Source organism: Odontomachus brunneus, unplaced genomic scaffold (assembly GCF_010583005.1).
Source record: "Odontomachus brunneus isolate Ranch 3 - 2012 unplaced genomic scaffold, Obru_v1 Obru_scaffold_057, whole genome shotgun sequence".
Lineage (NCBI taxonomy): Eukaryota > Metazoa > Arthropoda > Insecta > Hymenoptera > Formicidae > Odontomachus > Odontomachus brunneus.
The window spans coordinates 974547-993340 of NW_022639507.1; the positions used below are offsets into that span (position 1 = coordinate 974547).

Genomic DNA, 18794 nt, shown 5'->3' on the forward strand with positions numbered 1-18794 from the left:
TCGAAAGTGTTCGCGCTGGGCGCTCGGCGACAGAAATTATTCGGTTCTTCGGGTACTCGAGATCGACTGTGTATGATGTTATCGCAAAGTACAATGAGTCGGAGAAGTCCAACGAAGGTTTTGCAACACCGACGAGGAAAACCCACTCGAAGGAGCACGTTGTCAGGACGCCCGACATCATTCAACGGGCTCAGGAGCTGATTTTTGAGGATCCAGGGCAGTCGATCCGAAAATTGTCGTCGGTTGTTGATGTGAGCAAGAAAACTATGCGTCGAATCGTCGAGGAGAACCTCCGCTACAAGTCTTACACAATTAAAGTGAGACAGATGCTTTCCGAAGCCGCCAGGACAAAGCGAGTTGAACGCTGCAACTTGCTTTTGTGTTCTTTAAGTCCAGATTTGAATCCTTTGGACTTCTATGTATGGAGCGTAGTTGAAAAGGTCACGAACAAATCCAGACATCCAAACATCGCATCATTGAGAGCCGCTATTGAAGCGGCATTCACCGATATGGACCGTGACACATTAAAGCGCGCCTGCGCACGTTTCAGACCGAGAATGGAGGCAGTCATTCAAGCAAGCGGAGGATATATTGAGTAAATGTGTTCTTTATGGCCTTACAAACAATGTGGTTAAACAAATTTTGTAAACCTTTTCGTTTTTGCAATAAAAAATATGTTTGAAAAAAATATATAATTTGTCCGGATTTTCGCGCCGCACTCTATAGTAAACTCATTTATTTAGTAAGGCGAAGATTTAATAGATATATTCATAGAAATGTCGGTATGACAGATTTCATAATCGGAGGTGAGAAGTCTAAACTTTCCTAAACAAATTTACGAATTTTTCTCTGTATTACGACACTAAATAATCCACTTATATCGCGTATAACACAGATCATAGCTGACATACGGTTGTAAACTTTATATTTACATATTGTAACGATTCGAAAGAGACCGTTCCGAAAATGGTAATAAACGCATGAGAACGCGTGGAAATGAAGACACAGGAAACAAAGTATGGCAGACTTCCGTTCGCGAATACGCGATAGGAGTCAATCCATTGTCGACTCACGAATGCGTGACATCGACATTGTTCCGCAATACCACTCCTGGCAGACTTCCGTTCGCGGAAAACGTGAGTCAACAAGACGTAAGAACATGCGATATAATAATATAAAACGCGTAAACAAAACAAGACTGCCGATCATCCGCGGTACACAACGAGTCAAGCAAAATTCGTATATAAAATGCGACGCGAAATCAGATTGAGATCAGATTCCGTTGATCTGATTTCCTGATATCAGATCTTCCGACTCTTCCGATATCGAGCAAGATTCTCGAAGCATTTTTTCGACACCACTCCTTGCAGACTTCCGTTCACGAATACGCGACAGGAGTCACTCCGCCGTCGACTCACGAATGCGTGACGTCGACATTGTTCCGCAATACCGCTCCTGGCAGACTTCCGTTCGCGGATACGTGACAGCAGTCACTCCGCCGTCGACTCATGAATACGTGATGACACTGTTACGAAATATCGATCCTGGTGGATTCTCGTTCGCGAATACGCGACAGGAATCACTCCACCGTCGGCTCACGGATTCGTGACTCCGACACTAATCTAAATACCGCAATCCGTAGGATTCCAAGGCCACCGAAGGTCCTGGAATCAATCCGTCGGAAGAGCGCCTTAACGCGACCTTCTCTTGTTTAACCGAATCTCGCATTAATGCGAGCGAGATCACAGCGTCAGTGAGTCGCCACGTGCGAACTCATCTCCGCATCGTCGAAGCACCGCTCCGCTGCAACGCGACTTCGACATCGCACCGTATTGATCCACGACGTGGATCACATCGCCGTCGGCTCGCAAAGACATGAACTAATCTCCGTATTACAAGGAACCGCAGTCCCACCGCGAGATCGGGATTTCTTCGCTACCGCGGCGCATAGACGCGTCCGCAACACTGTATCTTTCGCATCCGCGATCTCGAGCAAACGAGCAGGACTCGTACGTTAATATAAGCGGACGAAGCCAAAGCGGGCTCTGCCTGCGATCATCGTATGATCGTGGGTGGTGGCTCGTATGGGCGTGGATGGTTTTCGGAAATTTATCAAAACATCAACTTTTTCCGACCTTGTAAAGTAGACTTCTCCCTTAAGTGAGTGATCAGAGAGTTTGATACGGTGTTCATCAGTCTCGACACAAAAATTATAGCAGTTAGGGCCTACAATAATGCTCAGAACTTGCATTATGTGCAACACTGTATATTCCATTGTTAAACTGGCATACAACAATGTCAGAATGCGCGTGCGATCGGCGTTTTCTCAACAGCTATACTGACATTTATACTAATACATTTGAAAATAGAGTATTTATGTCATTTATGTACTAATTAGAAAGCTTAGAATCGTCACAGGTAACTGCAGGTACAAATATTTGTACTCTACGAATCCTAAACGTTTCGGAGTACCGCGCGCTCGCTCGGTCCGGCTTAGCGCGGGAGCCTATAACTATAGATAAAAATTTTTTATCGCTATAAAACCACTTGTACTTCATTTTTAAAAGTACCCTAAAGTGTATTTTAAAAGAAAAAAAAAACCGATTTTCTGAAAATTCTACATAGGTGTTACTCCTTAAGATTGTTGAATAAGTTATATTATACAGAATTTGAAACATCAATACCATTGATAGGTTGCACTGGCTATTTCACTTACCCGCAAATAAATCCTCGTCCCAAGATATAAATGAGTAAGTTCCATTATTTGAAACATTATATGACATTCATGTGTGACTTGTTTGGAACTTGACTGTACAAGTTCACCTTTTTTTTAAGTTTTTTGGCAGCTGGAACTTTCAATTATCAGTCATTTATGTTTTTTATTGTTAAGTTAAAGTTAGTAGTTATTCTTTTTATAATCAACTAGATAGATTTATTTAAATGTTATTTAAAGAAAAAATTATTTTTAATAATATACATAATTCATTCAACTTCAAAGAAAAACTCAGTTAAATCTTTTACTTGTTACTACATTTGAGAAGTTATTTGGTTACCAAAATAAATTGGTTATGTAATTTACGGGATAGTCAAATAAACATGATTAATCAATTTTGCTGATTATTTACTATTTTTGCTACAAATAACAGATTACAAAATTATGCTGAAGGAATTAAAGTAATTCGCCTTATATAATCCAGAAATTAAATTTGCTTAATTCGCTTGATTCTAACTATTTCCATTCATCTTATAGTGTACCACAAACAATAAATCACATGATTGTACGTGACATGACGCTAATATATTTTCTTGATGACATAAGATACGTATGATTTTCCGTAATCGCGTTTTTGCATTAGTCAATATTTTCTACAATTGCGCATACTTCTCCATCCAGGGTAGTTAGTGCTTTGTATCAAGCGATTGTAGATGCGGATTCTCCTGTAAACGGTCCACCAATATTCTGTACCTTGTCGACGTCGAATCTTTGTGCCGATTGAGATAAGTCTCCAATAGATACAAGTCGAAGCCTATTTCGTTGATCTTTATAAGTATTTGTTCTTCTTCCTCTTTCGACAACTCTGAAATCTACGCATAATTGTGATTTCAGTCATTTCTTGATATAAATGTTTAAAAGATATCTTAGAGATGTCTAAAAAATCTGGAAATATTCTGATTGAGTACGGACCCGATTGCATACCATTAACCGGTGCTTTGCTTTATCTACTGAATTATTAAATCCAACTAGATTTAATCAATTATTACACTCCGTGTTCAGTCGGGCTATGTGCAATCGGGCCTCACCCAAAGATCCTATTTATATCCTACTTATTTTAGAGATCTATTAGATGTTTCTAAGACATACTATAAACATTTGTACTAAGTTACCATCCCAATAGCAAAATGCATTTGGTCAATATTAAACTTTCCAGATAGCACAATGAATTCCTAAAGTATTTTTTCTTGAACGGTAATTCTTTAAGAATTCGTAAAAGAGTATATTTTAGGCACGACTAAGGAAGTTACGTGCACCATAATTGGAATTTCTGACAATTTCTTAAAATATTCATTTTGAATTACTTATGGAACAACAGATGTATACTTTATAATTTATATATATATATATATATATATATATATATATATATATATATAATATGTATTACTTTTTTCTAATAAAAACTATTCGTAAATGTCACAGCATTTGCTGATTTTACTTGAAAATTTTAAATTATTTGTTTTCAATGTTACATCACATTTAAAAATTCTTACTGGTACTGATGGGACCTTGAACTTGGACCCTGTGACACTTTTGGATTATGAGTCTGTTGCTTTAGACAATACACCATTTCTTCGATCCATATAAACGTCTTACATTTTGTCTATATGTGTTGTAATTAACACAGTAATATAATTTTTTGATAATATGATTTAATAAAATGATTAAATTTTAATAAAAATTATATTTTTCGTATTTTTACTGGATTAATTTAATCCTAATGAGGTGAGATCTACAAAATCCCGCACATTCCATTTCGTTATCTTTAAATTTTTATAGTAAAAATTTTTTTATTGTTAACTGTTATTAAATAGACAAAGTCAAAAAAGACTATAAACTTTGAGTAATTATAAAAAAATACAATTAAAAAAAAAAAAATTCATCTTACCACACACATGTAATGTTTAATTAAGTTAATTAAATTTATGTGTAAATATACAAGGTATTCCGAAACTACCGCATGCTATTTTAATGGCAAATTCTTTAAGACATTTTAAAACGAAAACTTTCAGACAAAAATGTCGAGGCTATAATAGTTTTCAAATAGGAAGCGATTATATTTCATCAATAACAGGACTGAAATTTCGCGCGCTCAGGCACACCAAAATGACAAGTGATAAAGGTGCCACACGCCGTATAGAATGGTAAACACCTTCATGGTATTAATTGATCGACATTTTGACAGATTAAGTTGGTATTTTTACTTGAATCATATTTAAGATGTCTTACAACTATTATTCGTATAAAAAATATACTAATGTAATGCGTAGAGAAGCGGCAAAACATATTATCACAATGTTATTGTAAATTTATACAATGATCATAATATCGTAAAAAAAGTGACATTTATAGGAGCATCTTTATCACTTGTCATTTTGGCGTGCCTGAGCGCGCGAAATCTCAGCCCTGTTATTGGTGAAATATAATCGCTTCCCGTTTGAAAACTATAAGGTGTAGTAAAAAGAAATCCATTATTTTTCCAATAGATGGCTTTAGTAATGTATATCTCGCGTTGTATAAATGCGATCGGTTTACGCTAGATAGCGTTAGAAAAATAAGATTTTGTACTAAAAAAACTTCTGAGACAGTTTTGTGATTGTTTGACTCAGTATTGTTTGAGCGCGCGTCAAAGATGGACACCAGCAAAGAGAAAATACGCCATATTTTACAGTTTTTCTTCGATAAAGGCGAAAACGCAAGCCAGACGGCTGAAAATATGAAGTGTTTATGGTCCTGATACTGTAACAGCCAATCACGCGCAATTTTGGTTTCGTCGATTCCGTTCCGGTAATTTTGATGTCAAAGATGCACCACGCTCTGGAAGGCCAATTGTCGAAAATGTCGATAAAATAATGGAAATCGTCGAGTCCGACCGTCATGTAAGCACTGTTTCGATTGCCCAGGAGCTAAACATTGCACAAAAAACCGTTTGGAACCACTTGAATAAGGCTGGATACAAAAAGAAGCTCGATGTATGGGTGCCACACGAGTTAACGCAAAAAAACCTCATGGACCGAATTTCCATCTGCGAATCGCTGCTGAATCGCAACAAAATCGACCCATTTCTGCAGCGGATGGTGACTGGTGATGAAAAGTGGGTCACTTACGACAACGTCAAGCGAAAACGGTCGTGGTCGAAACGCGGTGAGCCGGCGCAAACGGTGGCCAAGCCAGGATTGACGGTCAGGAAGGCTTTGCTGTGTGTTTAGTGGGATTGGCAGGGAATCATCCACTATGAGCTGCTCCCCTACGGCCAAACTTTTAATTCGGACCTGTACTGTCAACAATTGGACCGTCTGAAGGAATCAATTGCTCAGAAGCGGCCAGCTTTGGCTAATAGGAGAGGAATTGTGTTCCATCAGGATAACGCCAGGCCACACACATCGATAGTGACTCGCCAGAAGCTCCGGGAGCTTGGTTGGGAGGTTCTTATGCATCCACCTTATAGTCCGGACCTGGCACCAAGTGATTACCACCTGTTCCTGTCTATGGCGAATGATTTTGCTGGTGAAAAATTTGCCTCAAGAGAAGCTTGTGAAAATCGACTGTCCCAGTTTTTTACCAATAGGGACAAGGGTTTCTATGAGAGAGGCATAATGGAATTACCTTCAAAATGGTAACATTATAAGTTATCGAACAAAACGGTGCATATTTGATCTAAATCGGATTATTCTACCTATGCTAAATAAAGCCTTCAATTTCATGTAAAAATAATAGATTTCTTTTTACTATACCTTATATTATAGCCTCGACATTTTTGTGTCAAAGTTTTCGTTTTGAAATGTTCTAAAGAATTTGCCATTAAAATAGTATGCGGTAGATTCGGGACACCCTGTATAAATTAACGCTTATTATAAGTGATGGGGTATCTGTCTAATGCAACCATAAATGTAAATAAAATTAGATAATAATAGTAATTTCTCAGAAATTCTCAGAGTATCCCAAATAATGATTCGCAAAATATTCATTATAATGAAGTTATACTTTAGAAGGAATTCCTTACAAGGAATACTTTAGAATTAATTAGACTCGGATAATTTTTCAAATATTCATTTTTCTAATTCTTTAAAATAAATTCTCTATGAACATCTATTCATTTAGGTTGTACCCTAGAAAAGAGAATTTACAAAGAATTCAGTCGTATGTTACCAATCCTGAGTTCATTTTTATATACAAAAAGAATTCTTTTCATTGAACTGAACTTTGGAGAATTCTTCTTGCATCTGAAAATGAACTCAGAATTGGTGACATATAGCTAAATTCTTTTTTAATTTTTTTCGAATTCTTTGTGCTATCTGGGTAGCCACCATTTTAGAATCCATAAGAGTTAACCGTTAAGTAACTAATATATCCTGTTTGTATATTTGCTTTTAAAGCTCCTAGTCCCTCGCCGAACTCTTCATTGATGAAATCAGAAGCGAAAAAACGCATGTCCTATATTTTTGTGTACTATTTTCAAATAAAAAGATATTTGTATGAAAAAATATTTGAGTTCGTTTGATATACTTGTAAAATGCTCCGAAAACTATTCTTTTGCCTTGACAGCCAATAAATAGCCTTAAAATTAACATGACAAAATTATGAGAAAAGTTAGGTTAAAAAGGAAGATTGTATGTTATTAATTTTATGGCTATTTATTAACTCTTAAAGGAAAATTATAGTTTCTGGGGTATTTAACAAGTATATTTAAATAATGTGAAGTGTTCTTTTATTCAAATATCTTTTTTTTTGAAAATAATACGCAAGAATTTTTAACATGTAATTTCTCATTTTGAATATCATAATTCAACATGGCCGCGGTGAGTACTCAGAAGCTTTAACGATTATGACGATAAAAGATTATTATTAGGGATGTGCCGGATACCGGATATCCGATAATAACGTAATACCGGATATCCGGCCGGATACCAATTTATTAATTTCTAAAGAAATTTCTATATTAATATTTACATAAGTAATACATTATATAACGTTTGCCTATATTTGCCATATAATTTAAGAGGACTAGAACAGTTTTATCTTCCAAAAATTGAGTGAAATTCGAATGACGATTATCGACAAACAAGTAAATGTACACAAGATTTGTTTTTTTTTTTATTTTTATACATACTTTTAGGCATACAATAAGCGGTAGAAGTTAAAAAATATTAATAACTGAGTGAGATATTGTTAAATTAAGAAAACGTTTTTACGGTTTTGCCACGATTCCGGGGAAACGAATTGGAATTTTTTAATGCGCCATATGTCATTTTATGAGATGAGATTTCCCTCTATAAATTGAACCGAAGTGGAACTAAAAATCTAGAAAATTAAAGAAATAACGGACAAAAAACTAAAAATGTCTAAAAATTCAAGTTATTTATTGTTAAAACTGTGTTAAAAAATTAATTTTCATAAGCAAACTTTGGTTCAATCTATGTGTGTGTGTGTGTGTGTGCAGTACATCTTTACTTTTAATTTAAAAAAAGGTTAAGTCAATATTTTTAGCCGTCCTTGAATAATCGTGGCAAAACGAGCAGAAAATGCTATTTTGAAAAATAAACGATCGACTACTATCGATCGACCGACTGTTCTCGTCTTCTTTGTTACTCTTATATTTGTTAGCAGTGACCTCCACACGCCTATAGCCTTTGTTTTTGATATTATTATTTCTAAATTTTAGAAATATTATTACTGTTTGTTTTTAAATAAACAATATCTACATTTCTTATACTACATAATCACGCGCGCTTCGCCGGGCACGCGCCGTCTCACATTTTTCGCTCTTCTAAACTTAATTTTGCGAATATCGAGGTTCTTTTTGCGCCAAAATGTTTTTAAAGATTTGTACTAAATAATTATATAAAAACCCAAAAATCGCTTTTTTGAAGATTTCAAACCGCTCTAGTCTCCTTAATACATACTTGGTCATTAAAATCGATCATAAGATGTTTTTGCAGAATATTTATATCACATAGTTTACAACGAAATTGTTCCAATTTCACACAGATTCACAAGGAACATTCGCGAAGTGTGTGTCTTCGACTTTGATGAAACTTGACATTTTTATAGAATGACCAAAGAGACCCATAATTTTTTTATCGGCAATGACTTAGGTTTAAGGGGATGTCGGAGTGTCTGTAAAATTGTTTTAACTTTTATGTCATCCAGACTGAACCGATCGAAAAGCGCTTTTGCATGCTTACTCATTGAAACACACTGCGCAGACATAATTTTCATCGAAAACGAAAAAAATGTTTTCATCGAAAACGAAAAAAATGTTTAAGTTAGTTGTTTGCTAGCACAATTCGTAGGTTATAAAAAATATTTACGATGCATATGAAAAGAAAAAAATGTTTGCGCATTACAAAATATTCTAATAACATCCAATCTTCAAAAATATGCTTAGAAGCTTTAGAAAATCACAATTTGTTAAGAAAAATTGCTATTACTTTTTACTAAGATGTAGATAAAACAGAGCAGTTCAGATGTACATAATAGTTCACGGATACTGTGCTAACATTACAATTGATTACTATGGGTGCGTTCGGGGAATACGCTACCAACGCTACTCCGTTCCAGACCTGGAAAATCTTACCCGGGCGCGGAAATCTTACCACATCGCGTGGCTGCGGAGTGGCTGTGGAGCGAGAAAAATAAAATGACATTCTTTCTCTCGCTCGATGCGCCGAACTCGGCCAAGCGCGCGTAGTCACACGGTCGGACAGAAGCGTCTCTGTGTGACAAGTGGAAGGAGTAAAACGCCAGTGCGTCCGAACAAGATTTCCTAGCTCTGGCTACATAACCTCTTAGCAGACGACAATATCAAACAACAACATACGACAAATAATTTGTTTCCGAGAGCAGCCAAACAGTTGGGACATCAAAAAAAAAATAATGCTCATGCAGAGGCGAGCAGCGAAACCAAAATGGTATGTACATAATAATAACTGGGAACAGAAGCGTCTTTTTCAACGTGTATACTAGTGTACTGTTTGTCAGTATTTACTGCCACATGCATTTTTTTACGTTTCTTACTTCCCATTAGTAGTCTTATTTGGGAGCGGTACACTTGGACACGGTGCATTTGGACACAGCCAATCACAGCACCGTGTGATTAGAGACATTTGTAGGGTCCCTTGGAACAGCGACTTGTGATTGGACTGTGTCCAATTGCCCCGTGTCCAACTGATATACACCCGTCTTATTTGACGTGTACTGCTTGTCAATAAAAATTGCCACATACGTCTATTTTGACGTATATGGTGCTTGTCAGTTAGAGTCATGTTATTAATGGAATGCTACATGTCAGTAAGTACTGTCAGTCATTTTTTTTACGTGTGCTGGTTCAGTAGTTATAAGCACAGTCGTCTTACTTGATGTCAGCTGTTTTGCAATAATGACAACCAGAGGCACTTTATTTAACGTGTGCTGTTTGTCAATAACTACTATCAGAGTTGTTTTTTTCTTACGTGTGCTGCTTCTCTGTAGTTACAAGCAGAGTCGTCTTACTTGACGTGAGGTACTTTGCGTTTTACGTGTGCTGCTTGTCAGTAACTACTGTCGTTTGGTTTATGTGTGCTACTTTCCAATAGTTATATGCAGAGTTGTCTTGACGTCAGCTGCTTTGCAGTAATGACAAGCAGAGGCGCCTTATTTCACGTATGCTGCTTGTCAGTAACTACTGTCAGAGTTGTCTTTTTTTTGACGTGTGCTGTTTCGCAGTAGTTACAAACAGAGTCAACTTATTAAATGTATAATGCTTGTCAGTAACAACTGCCACATGTTTTTTTGCCGTATAAGGTGTTTCTCAATTGTTATTACCACAATTGTCTTATTTGACGTGTACTACTTGTCAGTAAGTACTTGTACAGAAATTTTTGTTATACATGTACTTCTTGTCAATGGTTTACATGTATGATCCTCTTGCCTTTAATAATACTTGCCAAATACATGTAAGGTAAAGCACACTCCTATAGAATGAATTCTATTCTTTCAACCATTGAATGATTATTTTCAGTTGAAAGTAAAATCTTGTGCATTTGAATCGATTAAAACATTTATTCGTATGAAATCAAAATGGATTTCACATTTTGAATGAAACATTTATTCTTCTGATTTCGACTGACACTATTTTCACTATCTTGAGTGAAAATATTGCTACTTTTCATTTCAAGAAATATAAAATATATCATTACCGTTTCTAAAATAAAAATAATAATATTATAAGTAACGCTTTACTTTCTAACTCTGCTGATAACGCACACATTCGAGAACCGTGTATATGTATAATCGGTACTTGGGGGCCGAAGAATATATTTCATGAATAGACCGAGCGTGTTTAATATTTCAACGAAGCTCGGATAAAAACAAAAACAAAATATTAGAAAAATAGAAAGGAGAGGCGAATACTTTTATCTTTCCGATTGAGCGCTAAAAGAAAAACGGAAATACGAGTTTCGATATCCATCTCTTTCTCGTTACCATCACATCTCGACTTTTATATTCAGTCTATTTTACGACTGAACGACTTTATAAATTTAAGTGAATATGTACACGGCTCTCGTTTGTATGTGTTATCTTGTTCATAACGATTTATATAGGGTTACGTTTGACATCCAGTAAATTCGACGATCGCCCTTACATGAATGTATGTGTGTGTGCGGGGCAACAACAAAAACAAAAGCAACTAAGAGAAAAAGCTCTTTGGAAAGAAGGCTACCGCTAATATCGCGATGATTGAGCGAGAGCGAAAGAGAGAAAGAGAGAGAGAGACAGAGAGAGAGAGAGAGAGGGAGAGAGACGGGGAGAAACGGGGAGAAACGCTCGCATCAGAAATGTCACATCTAACAAGGAGATACTACAATCTGCTAAAGCGAATTCCGAACAAGTCATAGCACGTTCGATAGCTGCAATGTTGAGCATCAACATGCTAACGGGATTTGTGCATATGGAGCTTTACTTGTGAGAAATAATAGTATAAAGTTTGGGTCACGGAGTTGTAACATACATAGGGCTAAATTTGCGGCTATTTTTCATCGAGGCGGTGTGGCTGAGCAAAGTAAGACTCACGCGCCGAACATTTTTGGGCCGGCGGCGAGCGTTCGAATCCCGCCGACGAGCTATCCGTGTGCGGTGTTTTTTTTTTTATTTTTTCTTACTTTAGAACATGCAATTAATGCTTTTCCAATATAATACATTAGTTTTGAATATATCTTTCATTTTTATGCTATTAATCAGGGATAATTAGGGAAGTGTTAGACTTGTTTAACGAAAACATTACACACTGTGACGTGGAGGCTCTGAAGTCGCCCGTCACAAGAGGCGCATGCCGGTGGTTACTGATTTTCGCGCGCGTCCAACATTTTCGCGTCCCGGGATCCGCGTTTTGCGAACGCGAGGTTAACTCTCGTTATCGAAATTCCGTAAATGAACAGAATAGATCTCGAGGAAGTAGGTTGATCCCACCTTCCACGATTTGTGTCACCCCCGAGCTCACTGTGCCGACCCGAGAGAGGAGGATGCGAAGTCCCACAACGTGGGACTGGAGGAGGTCCAGAGGCGTCGTCCGCCCTCGCCGAGGATCGTCGTTTAAAAAGATGTAAAAGGTAACGGACTTTAACTCTCGATCTCGCTAAAACATGTTTTCGTTCCGATCTCGGTTGTCGCTCACGGTGTTTATCTTTTCAGCTCCGCTGCGTCGAGGAGAGACGCGAAAGGAAGATATCGAGAGACACCGGCTGAGCTAGGCGATAGACAACAGCTGACGAGCAACAACAAAAACAAAAGCAACTAAGAGAAAAAGCTCTTTGGAAAGAAGGCTACCGCTAATATCGCGATGATTGAGCGAGAGCGAAAGAGAGAAAGAGAGAGACAGAGAGAGAGAGAGAGAGAGAGAGAGAGAGAGAGAGAGAGAGAGAGAGAGAGAGCGGAAGAAACGGAGAAAACGGCAAAACTGAGGAAGATCGAGAGATTCGTTGTCGGAACGCGCAAAGTGTCGATTCGCTGTATCACACTTTTACCGCTGCTGTTGTTTTTTGTGTATCGCTACGAAATACCGCTGCCGCAGTCCGACGAGTTTTGACGAGATTCGGTCCTCCTATATCAAGAGGGTCTAAAACGGTTCAAGGCGAGAGCGAGCGCGGCCACACTGCCGACGGGAGCAGCGAAGAGCGTAGGAGAACCCCGAAAGGTCACCAGCGAGGGTCGGATCCGAGGAGCGAGCACCGTAACTGTAAGGCCAACTCGTTTCATTAGTTGTGATAGAATTGTCGATATCGTCCTGTACGAGAAGTGGCCGCGTATAGAAACCGACACCTGGGACGTCGTGTGCCTGGAAATTTCGGGAGCCGTATCGTGCCGCGACCCGCGAATACCGTCCCGAAAAATCGGGCTTTCTATCGGCTTACAAAAGCGAATCTCAATACGGCAACAGGTCAACTGATTATATTATCGCGAGTATCGGGACGAGCGCATCCCGATTAAATAAAGAAGTTACATCTACCGCACACACTGCTTTCTTTTTCTCGACTGATATTAGGCCTTCCCCAACACCCATCCTGTCTCCGACTTAATAAAAGTGGAGCTACCGGTCCCGTATCGTTTTCGGTTTTGCGACTTAAATTATCGTCCACCATTTTGGTGTTCGCAATTGGTGAGGAGGTGCGGCCTTACCGCACCTGGCGTCCAACTTTATATATAGGAGACGCATACCGCGATAATTTGCCGACGCGGCGGACAGGCGACTGTCCGCCTTAATCAACTAAGAAAAAGCGTCGCAACACATAATACACACAATTTGCAGTGCTTATAATGAAATATATTTTTAATATATCATTTTTTTTATCAAAACATTGTATACAACATTGTCATATAAATAAAACTTGCTTGTAAAACTTACACGTTATAAATTTCAAAGATTTTATCACAATATTGTGAATGGAATGCTGTATAAAAACAAGGGAAACATTACAAGCAAACAAATGTTTGTACCAATTGCATGTATGTTTTTATGCAACATTCCACCCGCAACATTGCAACAAATTAACAAATTTATAACGTGTAAGTTTTACAAGCAAGTATTTTATTATGTGACAATGTTGTATATAATATTTTGATAAAAAAATGATGTATTAAAAATATATGTCATTGTAAGCAATGCAAATTATATGTATATTATGTAATGTGTGTAATGTTTACATTAAACGTACCTGACACTTCCCTGATTAATAGCATAAAAATGAAAGATATATTCAAAACTAATGTATTATACTGGAAAAACATTAATTGCATGTCCTAAGATAAAAAAAAAATTAAAAAAAAAATACCGCCCACGGACAGCTCGTCGACGGGATTCGAACACTCGCCTCCGGTCTCAAATTATTCGGCGCGTGAGTCTTACAAGGAGATGCCACAACCTGCTAAATCGATTTCTGAACGAATTATAGCACGTTCACTAGCTACGATGTTAAGCATTAACATCCTAATTGGGGTTTGTGCCAATGAGCCCTTGTTTGTGAGAAATTACAGTATAAAATTTGGGTTGCGGGACTGTATCATAGATATAGCTAAAGATGCAAGTGTCTTTCAGTGAAGCGGCATGGCTGAGCAGACTGAGGCTCCCACGTCGAACATTTTTGAGCCGGCAGGGAGCGTTCGAATCCCGGCGACGAGTTTCCTTGTGTGGTGTTTTTTTTTTCTTATCTTAGGACATGTAATTAATGTTTTTCAAATATAATACATTTGTTTTACATATGTCTCGTTTTTATGCTATTAATCAGGGGTAATTAGGTAAGTGTCAAGCTTGTTTAACGCAAACACGAATATAGACACATATTTTGTATTACTTACAATGAAATATATATTTAATACATATTAAAAAATTAATATATTCGTGTTTGCGTTAAACAAGCCTGACACTTCTCTAATTAACCCTTATTAATAGCATAAAACGAGACATATGTAAAACAAACGTATCATATTCAAAAAACATTAATTATGTGCTCTAAGGTAAGAAAAAAAACACCGCACAAGGATAACTTCGTCGCCGGGATTCGAACGCTCGCTGCCGACTCAAAAAATGTTCGACGTGGAAGCCTCAGTCTGCTCAGCCATGCCGCCTCGCTGAAAGACAGTTGCATCTTTAGTCATATCTGTGGTACAGTCCCATAACCCAAACTTTATACTGTAATTTCTCACAAACAAAGGTCCATTGGCACAAACCCCAATTAAGATATTGATACTTAACATCGCAGCTAGCGAACGTGCTTTGTCTCGTTCAGAAATCGATTTAGCAGGTTGTGGCATCTCCTTGTTAGTTTGCTCAGCCACACCGCCTCAATGAAAGAGAGCCGCAACTTTAGTCCTATGTATACTACAGCTCCGCGACCCAAACTTTATACTATTATTTCTCACAAACAAAGGTCCACTTGCACAAATCTCGTTAGAATGTTGATGCTCAACATTGCAGCTATCGTACGTGCTATGACTTGTTCGGAATTCGATTTAACAAATTGTAGTATCTCTTTGTAAGAAACAGACAGCATAAATACAGTGCGCTGCGCCGCACGCACTGCATCTTAGATATGGCAATGCTGCTTGCATCTTAGATGTGACAACGCTGACTCGCATGTCTGAGCTTGAAATCGCGTCGTACAGCTGAGGTGCTGTAACGAGACATCCACTGCTATCTGACGGCAGTCTCTAAATTACAAAATCTGCGTTATCGGCAATTTCGAAGTTCGGGATCGACTCCGACATTCTCTTAAGCGGTGAAACTATTCTTCAAAGTTTTATGTCCTTTTTGCTATTTCTGTAACTATTGGAGGTAGAAAAAACTTTTTAAACCATTTTATTTTTTATAAAAAACCGCATAACTTTTGTCTAAAAAGTATTTTCTATCTTCAATAGTTACAGAGATAGTAAAAAGGGCATGAAACTTTGAGGGGTAGTTTAAGGACTTGCTTTTTCATCCCTTAAATCTGCGCCATTGCCGATAAAAAATATGGGTCTCTTATTTTTGGCCACTCTATAAATACGCCAAGTTTTATCGAAATCGGAGACACACACTTCGCGAATATTCCTTATCAGTTGCACACTACCAACCGGTACTCTGCTTTGTCTAATTTAATAATTACTAAACCCAATTAGATCTAACCAATCATTATACTCCGTGTCCAATCAGGTAGTGTGCAACTAGACCTCACCCCTAACAACAGAGTTTTTGTTTCTTTCCTTATGGCTCTTGCAGACCAGCGCGATATGCGACGCAACACGTGATATGTGACGAGCGATATCCAATTAGAATATTGGTATTTCGGTAAAACTGTACTTATTGGAGTACAGTACACAAAAATGTGCTCATTGGATATCGCGTGTCGCATATTGTGCTGGTCTGAAAGAGCGGGTTACTATGGCGGCACTGCTAAGCATTGTTGAAAATAAATCTTCAGAAAGATTGTATATTGCAGAGTTAATAAAAGATAATTAGTCTGTTCTTAGAGAACTTTCTGGGAAAAAAAAGTTCAGATAAAAGCCAGATATGGATTTTGTCAAGATTTGACCAGATATAATCAGATATAATTCAGATCTAATCCATATATAATCATATATAATTGTATATGATTAGGCTAGATATCCGGCACATCCCTAATTATTACGTCAAGCGAAGTTGCTTCTCTCACCTGCGTCAACGAGGTCTGCAGCTTCTCCAGTTCAGCAGCGTGCTCTTGAATGGCGAATAAAATACGATTCGCTTTCTCAACGGACGACCGTTTGAAGTCGTTCAAACATTCATCGAGTAACAGATACGCTCCTGCCTTGCTAATACGCGACGGGTTGCCGATTCGTGCCAAATATGGTCCCAATGGATTCAACTGTCGCGCCAAATCTTTTTGACTTAAATAGTTTCGCAGTTCCTCCTGCGAAACGACACGAAATTTATCATATTATCATCGAACTGGTCGATTATCAAATTGATTGATAAATATTCTATTGACAAAACCTGCTGTTATTATTTAACAGTAGATTGGTGGCAGATATCAAAGAATGTCTACAGTATTTTTCATTTAAATGCATTTAAATGATTACCGAAAGAAATATTCTGCTTAGTCTCTATCGTCAATTTATTACCATATATTCTGTTAGATTTTTTATATTTCTGCTAGCTTACGATAAAACTTACATAAAAGCGTAAAATTTTCTGCAAGTTTGGTTATCTATAAAATAATGAATACCGTTCCTAATTCTTCTGCACCGATGTCGACCGCCCGATCTCTATTGTACAATGATACTGTGAGCTGTAAATTTAGATTCTCATCAGCTCTTCTTTTCAGGAATGATGCAACGTCACTCTCGGCATCCCTGATGCGCGACACAGAATAATCTTCATCCTTTAAGTGTTTATCGAGAGCATAAAAAAGATTGATGGTTTTTTCTGGTGGTGCCATCGGATCCGGCTGCGAGTATAGAGAATAAAATCCAAATTATAGTGTACCTTTATCTGTACATTCATTACCGATATAGTTTGAACACATTTCTTCCGATAAAAGCGTATCAAACATCGTATCACGCATCTTAATTGCAAGCTACTACTACTCACGAGTTTGCGCTATAATCAATTATGACAGGAATGGAAATGGCAGTATATGACATATTCAACGTTATAACTGTAACGGAGGAATCGTGAAAGCCGGAAGCATATATACTTCTTTATATTAGATAAGAATATAATAAAGACCTAATATTTACACCAGGGTTGGAAACGTTACTTTTTAAAAGTAACGCGTTACCGTTACTGTTACTTGCGGTAAAAAGTAACTCGTTACCGTTACTCGTTACTGATTCTAAAAAGTAACGTGTTACCATTATTTGAAAAGTAACAATAAAAAAATCGTTACTTTCCGTTACTTTTGTAAAAAAAAAAGTTAAAATCGGCTTATAAAACGAATAGTAAGAGAGACAGTACATAAATTATACATATATAAAGACAAAATATAAGATATTTAAGCGGGAAGCACACATTCTTGCGTAACGACATAAAGCTCATTCTACATTAGTCGCAAATCGCAAGGTCGCAAAGAAATTAACTCATAGTCGATTGTTCTTCTTGCGATCGAAGAATAATCAATTATGATGGTCAATTTCTTTGCGATTTTGCGATTGCGACTAATGTAGAATGGGCTTTAGGGGCGCCGCATACGAATTGACATAATAGTAACGTAAGACGTACCGTAAAAATGGATCAATTACAATCGAGTATTCACAAAAATGGCGACCTTACGGTTCGACGATACTCAAAGTGATTGATCAATTCTTACGGTACGTTACTGTTATGTCAATTCGTGTGTGGCGCCCCTTAAGCGTGGTCTACAATGAGAACTTAAGCCATAAAATTTAAGCTTTAAGTCCTAAGCCGTAAGAAGTTAACCAATCACAGTCAATTATAAGAAAAATAATTGACTGTGAATGGTCAATTTCTTACGGCTTAAAGTTTAAAGCTTAAATTTTATGGCTTAAGGGGGGAAATCCAATTAGAACTTTCAAAAAATCGAATTTTTTTTTTTGCATAAAATGTTTATTTAACATTGTAAGAATATGTTCCCAACGTTTTAAATCGAAATTCGCAGCCGTTCGGAAGTTATGGCCTCCGAGCGCAACAAATCTCTTGAGCAGCGTCGAGGCTCTAATAGCACGCAGCAGGTATACTCACCCGGAGCGGGGATTTTACCTTTCAGGGCTGCGATCCAAAACGTATAGAGATGTAATTATAGTTTTACTGTAGGTTTTGGAACGCACCCCTGGTAGATGGCTTTTATTTCTATTGTTACGTTTAGTCGAAACCGTTGGGTCCGTTGGCGCTGGCATCGAGCAGAACCGGTTTTCAGTTTAGCTCCGAAGTTCGGCCTGTACAAAACGACAGTGCAAATTCGAAATGTCCTATCCGAAAGGCACACACGCCGAACCAAAACAATCGAAACCACGCAAAAGAAAGTTCCATGGTAATCAGTTTTCAAATAAAAAGAGTGAAGATGAAGGATGT

The 18794-nt window shown here is 37.6% G+C and overlaps 1 protein-coding gene across 1 annotated transcript in view; it reads right to left on the reverse strand.

The window, feature by feature from the left end:
- Window positions 1–3399: 3399 nt before the first annotated feature.
- LOC116845726 (dynein regulatory complex subunit 7-like) overlaps window positions 3400–18794 on the reverse strand; it is a 17302-nt gene continuing 1907 nt past the window's right edge. The window contains exons 3-5 of the mRNA XM_032818767.1: window positions 16990–17211; window positions 16438–16674; window positions 3400–3585 (exon numbers count right to left, since the gene is read on the reverse strand). Of these exons, the coding sequence (XP_032674658.1) occupies window positions 3400–3585; window positions 16438–16674; window positions 16990–17211 (645 nt within the window). The remainder of the gene's footprint in view (window positions 3586–16437; window positions 16675–16989; window positions 17212–18794) is intronic.